The sequence below is a fragment of the Sinocyclocheilus grahami genome, unplaced genomic scaffold (assembly GCF_001515645.1).
Source record: "Sinocyclocheilus grahami isolate Dianchi unplaced genomic scaffold, SAMN03320097.WGS_v1.1 scaffold535.1, whole genome shotgun sequence".
NCBI classification, from domain to species: domain Eukaryota; kingdom Metazoa; phylum Chordata; class Actinopteri; order Cypriniformes; family Cyprinidae; genus Sinocyclocheilus; species Sinocyclocheilus grahami.
Window position 1 is genome coordinate 664,854 of NW_015505714.1, and position 9,635 is coordinate 674,488.

The window sequence follows — 9,635 nt, forward strand, 5'->3', positions numbered from 1 at the left end:
CTGTTGTTTAAAAACATGCCGATTGTTCAGAGGAAAAAACATCATCCAAAAAAAAAAAAAAACTCTAGAAAACCAATTTGAAAGTTTATGATTTTTAAAACATACATGTTATCATATGATCTAGGACCTTTATATAGTTGTAACAACTGTAAGTCTGTTCCTTACAGCCTCATTTTCAACCGTGTAAAAGTCATTATGGCTCCTACCCTGACTGAGGTCAATTAATGCTTTCATAATCTTCTCAATAACTGCACTGCTGTGCTGACAGCAGGTTATTCTGCATACCTTCACCAAACCACATTATTTGGGATACACTAAATAATAAACTAATATATAAATATATATATACAAACATGTATACAAAAAAAATCTGTCTCGTTTCTTGAATGTATTATATTCACATTTAGCCTAAATGTCTACCTCAACTACTATAACTACGCTACAAAAATCTAAAAATAGAAATAAAAACATGAAACCATGAACTGAATCTGGAAAGTTAAAGTGTGGTCACATTAGTGAAATTTTGCAGGCAAAAAAATTTGATTCATTGTCTATTATCAATGGTATAGCAATGTATGAAACACAGCTCACACAGAAGTCACCTTCAAACCAAGCAGTTTTCTGTAGGCCATCGCAACAAATTTATGTGACCAACTTGAACCCGATCTGAAATCCACGTAGAGAAATCCTTTGCCTGCATGTGAAAATTGTAATGAATGGATTCTGTCAGCAACAACTCGCAGAACAACAGTAAATGTGGCCACACCTTTAATCAGCTATGAAATATTATGAAACAGGATATAAATAAAAACGTCAATAGTTCATACAGTTAGCTATAGTTATTGCTATTAATATGTAATTAAGCGTTTTAGTTGTCTTTTATGCAGAATATTCTAAAAGTGTCAGATAAACAGGCCTAATGCAAAAAATAAACTGTCATGCTTACCTTAGCAAACAAACAACACTAATTATCATTATTTATTTATGAGCTTAGGTAAAGAGCAAATGTGACACTCATAAAGACACAATTCTGCTACATAATAGGGGAACATTATGCTTTAGTTAAGCAACAGCTTTGTCATGTCAAAGCACCGGTAATCCACCCAATATCCCACTTTAATGGTCCTGATAAATCTGTAAGCTTCACCATGAGGTCAGGTTTCATTGTATCTTGATCTTCCACGCATGTAACAAAAAAAAAGAGACTACTCTCTGCCCATAATGCTCTGTGATTTATTGATATTTCTTGTCTCTTTTATTACATTTTTATTTAATAATCCAAACTGTCAGTTGGTTGGAGTGTTTGAGTGAGGAGAAGAGTTTGATTTTGGTGTCTGGTCTCTTGGCTATGGTGGGGCCCTCACCACGAGACCCTCAGGGATTCTTGAACACAGCAAGGCTAAATAAATAAATAAAAATGGAGCAGGCAATAAAAATGCATTAATTTAAATCCCTACGACTTCATGGAAGTGGAGTCGGTGGGGCTGACGACCAGTGATTTGTGTAAGCGATGATATCACGCTGGAGTGGGAGTCTGGAGCTGTGCTGGGGGGCTTGAGCAAGGTGATGTGAGATGTGGCTGACATTCTGCCTGGCTTCACAGTCCTCCTACAGGCTCAGTTTCAGCATTTCACACCCGGGCTGAAGACCCGCGGCGCATGTCAGCATAAACAGCATGAGTAACTATGGCATCTGCATCTGGCCTGCATTAGGGCCGTGAGTCTGGGGGTCTGGTGGCTGCAGTAATGTATTAACTGTGTTTGTGTGCATCTAACACATGAACGAAAACTGAAAGGCCACGCTAGCCTCATTTGGGTGAGCCGCAACAACTCCCAATATTGTGTGAGTTATGCGTTTTTCTTGTAATCAAATTTAAAAATGGGCTCAGTAATAAAGGTACAGAGCAATATGATGATGTTTTTCATGTCTCATGCAGTCTTGTGTTACAAATATTTTATTATATTATTATAAAAAAGTAATATTAGTATTATTAATTTTTTTGTATTCTTCCTAATATTATTACTATTTATTTCATTTGTCTACTGTCAAACACACACAAAATAAACTCTCACAAAGGTACACAAAGTAACTAATGTGCCCATTTCTGTGATCGTGTAAATTTGAATGAAATTAAAATAAACATTTTCCAAAAAAAAAAAAAAATTGGAATTGGCTTTGTGCTACATTTTTTTTAATTTTGTGCTTTATTAATTGCATACTAGTTAGACAATTAAAGTTATCTAAAACCCTATTAATTTATGAAAATTATTGGATATTTATCTAGAAGTTTATATGGTAGCTTTCAAAACCTCCTATTATCTTAAGGTTATTTACATTGTAACAAAAATGCATATATATACTGTATATATATATATATATATATATATATATATATATATATATATTACATATAATATATATTACATTTTAAGAATATACTGTTCTTTTGAACTTTCGGTTTCCACAAAAATATTAAACAGCACGACTGTTTGTAACATTAATAATAATACAAAATGTTTGAGCAACAAATCAGCATATTAGAATGATTTCTGAAGGATCATGTAACACGGAAGACTGGAGTAATGATGCTGAAAATTCAGCTTTGCCATCAAAAGAATAAATTGTATTAATCTGATATTAATAATAATATTTCATAATAATACTCTTTTTATTGCATTTTTGACCAAATAAATGCAGCCTTGGTGAGCATAAAGACGTATTTATAAAATACCCCGAATTGTAAATGGTAGTGTAATTCAAACTATAAGACATCTCTGGGGGGGGAATGGCATTAAATAGTTAATCACTCAAAGTGATAACGGGCTGAACACTTTTATTTGTTGCTTAGTGCTATCAGTACCTCAGCAGCTCCTCTGTGAACAGTGTTGGGTTGATTACGCTCAGCCACTTTGTTTCATGACTGTTCACTCCCTCTGGAAACTTTGGAGTTCTGTTGCTTCCTCCACCGCAGCCTCCCTGAAAAACCCTGGAGAATAAAATAAATATATACAGTAGAAAGGGGAATACAGTTTGATCAATGTGCTAATCTTGCATCTCTAAGTCACAATAATCCAACAAGTTTATTCAGACTCGTGTCACCTGTGCAGCTCTGCTGGAGGTGATGTAAGGATGATCAGTACAGTCAGCAGCTGGTTACACAGGCTGTGTATGGACCACATCCAAGATCCATGAGCTGCATCAGGCCTTAGCAACTCCTCCACAGAGTCACACACACTCCACATCAGATGCTCCACGCACAGCAGAATAGCTGTAATATCAACCCTGGGGAAGAAAATAAGACACCACATATTAGGAATAACTCAGCTGCACACACTGTGTCCTAACCAAGATTTTCTAGCAAAAATCAAGTCTCAATGTAAAATAAAGTTGTTTATGCATTTTTAATAAGTACTTTATTCCTGTAATGGCAAAGCTGAATTTTTAGCTGCCATTACTCCAGTCTTCAGAAATCATTCTAATATGCTGATCTGGTATTAAAAAAAAAAATCGTATTATTATTATCAATGTTAAAAACGGTTGTGGCTGCTTAATATGTTTGCGGAACAGTTTGAACAGTAATGCAAATGTAAAAAAATAGGGAAAATCAGCATGAACAATAACATATCCAATATCCTGCTCAGTTCAAACCACTGAATCATGTACTTCTGTACAGTCTCCAGAGAGGTCATATTACCCACTTTGGTTTCCCTATCAAATTCAACTTTTCATCACCCACCACCATGTTCTGCTTTATAGCATAGTGAAAGTTCCCCTTTCACCAGATAGAAGAAAAAGAGAAGGGAGCAGAGGAAAAGCCCATCTGCCTGGCAGACTCTGAGCTCACCCGGCACTGAAGAGCTCATAACCGGGTGTCCTTGCAGAAAAGCTCATCTGCTGAAACAAAAAAACTCCCTGTGGCCTTGGGCAATCTGCTCTTTCTCATCAGTCCTGAAGTGGAGGGGAAGCGTGCTCTTGTGGCATCTTTAACCACTTTAAGTATGTGTTAATACAACGCACAAGGCCTGGGCGGTTGGGCCCGGTCTAGCATGAAAGAATCAGGCCCTCCGCCAGGCACTGAGGCAGGGCCATGTGCTAACAAAGAGAGACTGTTCTACAAATCTGGAGATCTGCATTGTCCCTCGGGGCCGAACACTGGCATAATCACTAAAGCATTCAACACTGTCTGCTAAGCCTGAGGTTCCTGAAGGTGGGCTTGTGCTTCTCAGTGCAGCAGAAATACGGTAAGATCCTTCAATCAGACAGCATGGATGACTGCTCTCTGTTAGAATGTGCTTGAGTGTGACCGCTGACCACAAGATGTAGACGGGTGACTTTAACCATGCATGGCCATTTCCTGTATGACGCATCTCCACAATGTAGCAATCGAATGCACATGAATGCTACATGCTACACTAAATGGTACATGAGTAATAGAGCAGTTCAAGTTGTTGGCTACAGCCAGACTCTTACAAAATCCAGAAGGTTCAAAAACTCGTTTATACTTCTTTAGGGTTGGGAATTGTGAGCCGGCTGTTATGTAGAACCATCCCTATTTAGTCAAAATTGTGGAAATGAATGATTTTCATGACATTCAGTTTCATTATCGATATTATATAATAGGAAATGGTGTTTTATCATTAAAATTGCAATGGAGAAAGAAAGAAAGAAAGAAACGCACGGTTGGTATTGTTAACAGTAGCAAAAAAGAATAAAATAATAATAATAAAAAATCATATTTATAATATTACACACACACACACACATGTACATATAAGAACAAAACAAACTGATCCTGTATATTAAATTAAATCATACAATAAGTACGATTAGGAAATTGCATTGTATTAATATAATGGTGGTGAGAAAAAAAATGTAACGCATACAAATGCACACACACACACAGAAGCAGCAAAAAAATTCTGTCTATGGAAGGGAATGGAATTGTGAATGGAATCATCAAGGAACTCTATTGTTTCCTATTCCCAGCTCACACAATTTAAAAAGTAACAACAGCTCTAATGTAAAAATGTGGCAGGTCTTCATATCTGGTACCTGATCTGGGAGAGTCTTTTGTAGGAGGGTTGCGCTCTTGAGTACCTCTGAACTAAGACCTCAAGGGTCTCACACAGCACCTGGGCCAAGGTCTGCCGGGCTTGTGCGAGGGCAACGGAGCCACAAAGGTCACTCCGCAGGCCTGTGAGAAAATACTGCCACATCTGGATGGAGAAAGAACACTTTTCACCCTGAAAAAAAGGTGGAGGAGACAAAAAAATTTACAATGAGAGACTGGTAGAGATATGATGATGATGATATCATGACAAATAAATACCAAAAAGAATAGAAAGGAAAAGACAGAATGTCTTTCCAGACAATCTTTCTCTAGACCACCTGCACGCTGCACCTGGACCCCTCATTACCACAGAGAGAGAGAGAGAGAGAGAGAGAGAGAGAGAATGCATGGATACTTTGAAGTTTTATCTAGATATTCAATCACTGCTCCTCTGAACATTACCCAGACATACATGCACACTGAGTCAAGATGGCAGAGGCAAAAATGACCGGGTCATTCCTGTTATGCAGTACATTTCAAATCTTAGCACGTGGGACTTAACATGTTGGATGAAATATCATAACTTTAACTCATGATTTTAAAATAGAAATCACAATGTGTCATTTTTTTTCTACTGCACAATATGACAATTAGGTGAGCACAGGAGTGAGTTTTTAAATCATCTCATTACTCAAGTTTAGGCAGATGTTGCTATTTTTATCAGCAACATAGCATATCTATCTTTTAACATGAACGACTGTAAATGTATTAAGAAATACTCCAGATGTTTCTGCAATTTTTCTTTACTCTGTTCACAAAAGATTATACAAAAGTTCTTTGAAATATTGTTTTAATCAGATTTTATAGGCTTTTCCTGTGTCCTAAATTTCACTTTCCATCCTGTTAGTCTTTTGCAATATCCCTTTAAATAACAAAAGCCAGTTGACATCATCCTCCAGGAAGTGCTATAATATTTGGCCGGTGAAAAACAGCATTAACATGAATAAGTCTAAACAACAGATTTAATGAATTATGTGATGTTTTGTGGTATTAGCTGTTTTTTTCACTTTAAAACAGAGGTTTTCAAACTTGTTGATGATTCCAAATGAATACTGTACAAGAGAAAATGTATTCTTCTATGCATTTATATACTAATTTGTAATTCAATTTGGGTAAATTTATATACATTTATGTATTTTAAAAACACCATGAAAGAGTAACGGTATCAAATTCAGTAAATGTGTTAAATATTATTACTACACGTTAAACATATTTAATAAATATCTTAAGGTAACGTTTTACATTTTACATTTTCCAGCAACTTCCTAAGGCTCCTTGGGCCAAAAGAAACTTTGCTCTAAAAAAAAAAATCTGTATAATGTTAAAAAATATAGAAAATTAACTAACAAATTTAACTAGAAAATTAACAAATTTATTTCTGTAACATTTCTGTAAACTAACTTTGAGGGAAAGCAACAACAAACCTTAGGTTCCATCCTGTTAACGCCAATCCTGTTAGCCACAATGAACAAACATTAATTGTGCAAATGATCAAGTTTAAATTAAAAATAGGTTTTAATGAAAATTTAAGTGTATTGTAAATTATTTCAGCACTTAAATTATGACAATATTCTTTTTTTTTTTTTTAAGTTACAGAGAACAAAGCTAGTGCATAACAGGAGTAAGATGACCGATCTAAAGGGTCAGACTTATGTTGCTGAAATGCTTTAGAATTTGTGATACTGTACATGTTAAACAGCTCAAACGGAGAATCAAGAACTAGAAACACAATTCAGAAAATGCAGAAACGATAAAAAGGACGAGAAACTCTGGTTTCCTAAGAGGCTAATTACTTTCAGGCAAAGAGGAAGCAGCATTAGGAGTTCACAGTGTGACCAAAGAGAGATTATTAACAACCATGTACTACATCTCCTAATGAGAGCTGGGACGTGGTCCACCAGTGAGCCACGGGTAAGTCAGCCATAGAAAGAGACACACAGGGCCATGACCACACGTCCGGACCCAGGGATTTAGTGCTAGGGACGGGCCTCTGGAAGCGCTCGGCCCTGTGGCATTTGCTCAGGAGGAAATTAAATGGAGGGATGAATGAAAGAAAGCAAAAGAGAGGTGGGGGAAGAGGGGATACAGGTCAACAGAGGCACAGACTCAGAGAGCCAGCTGCACACCTGCGCACAGCAGGCCAGTCTGCCCCACAGCCCTGCAACAGGCAGACATGTGTGTATTCATCTGTGAGAGCACTTATGTGTGCGCCGATATCTTAATGGAGGTAAGGTTAGGGCTAGACACAGATGGTTGAGTCTAACGCTACCTCAGGGCACTGCAAGCCCCATTGAAAAGACTTGAGGAAGGGACTTTATGAGAATGATATAGCTAGAAACTCATTATTCGTTTGTTAAGTGGTGACGTAAGAAGCGCTGTTTCCGGGTCCAAGCCACAACTCGCTTCCCTTGAGAATATTACCTCAGCAGCCGTTTATGAGCACTGTTTATTCATATTAAACATTTAAGCGAAACGTTTTCAAACTTACAGTCTACACTACAGTCTCCATGCTCACAGTGACCACAAATAATTTTTATATTTATTTATTTATATTTATATTTTCATTGTCTGGCCATCTGGGATTTCATTATAGAGTTAAAGGTTAGGATTATAATTTTTTTTGGTAGTATTATATCACGTTGTGAGTGTATATTAGCACCTTTTGTTGTTTTCTCGTGGTATCTGATAGAGCGTTTGGACACGGAAGCGGTGACACGTGCCGTCAGACGTAACAAGCGGATAGCAATATACCTAGAAGGTTATTTTTCATATTAATATCCCTACGAAATTTTATATAACTATCAATACTCATTATTCAGTCTGAAACGCTTAAAGGTTTGATTTGAATTTTAATTAACAATTTTTATTTATTTATTTTATCAACAATTGCAGCCAAAGGAAATTCTTACAGAATAAATAATTAATCTAGATAAAAATAACCAAGGAATACTTTTCAAACTGTTTTTCACTAAATGAACGAAATTTCTTATTATTTTTGACCATTTCTATAAATTTACACAAATGTATCAATTATCCACTATTTGCCTACATATTGTTTTATATTTAAAACACCTCAATAATAAAATGTAATTAAAATCTTTATTTGATTAAAATTAATTTAAATCATTTTTGGATGATGATGTAAACTAACTGAAAACTTTGATTGAATATGTTGATTTAAATGAACAGTTTAAATGTATTAAAAGCAATTAATAACTCCATATCCAATCTAATGAAAAATGACGTTTTAAATAACTTTCCCAAATAATCCTCCATCTTCCATTGGTCATCAAAACAGATAGACCTGCAACCAAAACGAAACAAAAACAAAACAAGACACATTTAAAAGCATTCCAACATTCACAATGCTTAAAAAAAAACAACAACAACATCATAAATATAGTCAATATTCCCATATAGTGAATAGTGCCCAGCCCTAATGAATACTAACAAATAAAAAAGGAAAGAAAGACAAGAGGGTTTTACACAAACACGGTCAGGTTGGCTGAGACTGGGATATTTGTGATTGGTTACAAATGTGCACAACATCCTCAGTCATTTTAAATAAGTAAGATGTTTTTAATGCGATCATAAAAAAATGCTCTTCAGTATGGCAACACTAAGGCTGGATGTACACACCTGACTCCTTTTATGACAGCCTGAGAGAAATCAACTAAATAGTCAAGGACAACGCGCAATAGCAGCACGCAAATCCAAGAATTTAAGAGGGAGCCTACTTAAGAATACAATAACACAATTTATCATTTATTAACCAATGTCATAGCATTTCAGTACAGATACACTTATGATCAGAATGTGAATATGCAGTGTGATTTAACCACAGCTTTGTCCTTGAGCACAGTTTAGAGGTACAGGATGTTTTGTCTTCCAATAACCTAACCCAACCCTACAAAAATGTCTTCAACAGGCTTACACGTAACATGAACTATTATTGAAATATTGCCAGAACAGCTACAGCCATCTGTACCTCGTAAAATGGGTTGGGGTCAATCCAGTAGTGGCTCTCGGCATACTGTAGTATACTAGTGGCACACACATGGACGCACTAGATGGTCAGGTGATTGTGCAGGGCTGCCATCACATCCTGGCTTCTCTGAATGGGCAGCAGAGTTAGAGGCCTGGGGTTGGAGACATCAAAGACACAAAGCCTGGTTTAAGGCAAAAGTGGTGTAGTTTACAGGTCAAATAGCCACTAAGTGATTAATATCAGCAAATGGCTCCTATTATTACCTGTCAATCATTCAACACCTCATTCTTCCTCGCCTAATATTTTCTCACTCCCTCTCTTCAAGTACAAGGCCACACATACGGTCTGATACCCCTTTCTGTATGTCTTTCTGTCACTCATTCTTGGCTATAACCTTATAAATACATAAGTGAAAAGTTATGTCAGAGCCCACCAGCTCACATACGTCTCACTCCGGTTCTTTACAATCCAATTACAGCATTTTAGTAAATCTGGCATCCATCTGACAGGCTGCCTGGCCGGGGAAACCTGGTCTTG

General features: G+C 36.5%; 1 protein-coding gene across 2 annotated transcripts in view; it reads right to left on the minus strand.

The window, feature by feature from the left end:
- Nucleotides 1–6,560, minus strand: part of LOC107555484 (uncharacterized protein KIAA0825) — a 17,874-nt gene extending 11,314 nt beyond the window's left edge. The window contains exons 1-4 of one of the 2 annotated variants that reach the window (XM_016238299.1): nucleotides 6,535–6,560; nucleotides 5,053–5,243; nucleotides 3,100–3,282; nucleotides 2,861–2,986 (exon numbers count right to left, since the gene is read on the minus strand). In XM_016238299.1, coding sequence (XP_016093785.1) covers nucleotides 2,861–2,986; nucleotides 3,100–3,282; nucleotides 5,053–5,243; nucleotides 6,535–6,546 — 512 coding nt within the window. In that variant the 5' untranslated portion in view covers nucleotides 6,547–6,560. Of the gene's footprint in view, nucleotides 1–2,860; nucleotides 2,987–3,099; nucleotides 3,283–5,052; nucleotides 5,244–5,329; nucleotides 5,822–6,534 lie in introns of those variants that run through there. The other variant, XM_016238300.1, reaches the window with a different exon arrangement.
- Between the last annotated feature and the right edge of the window lie 3,075 nt (nucleotides 6,561–9,635).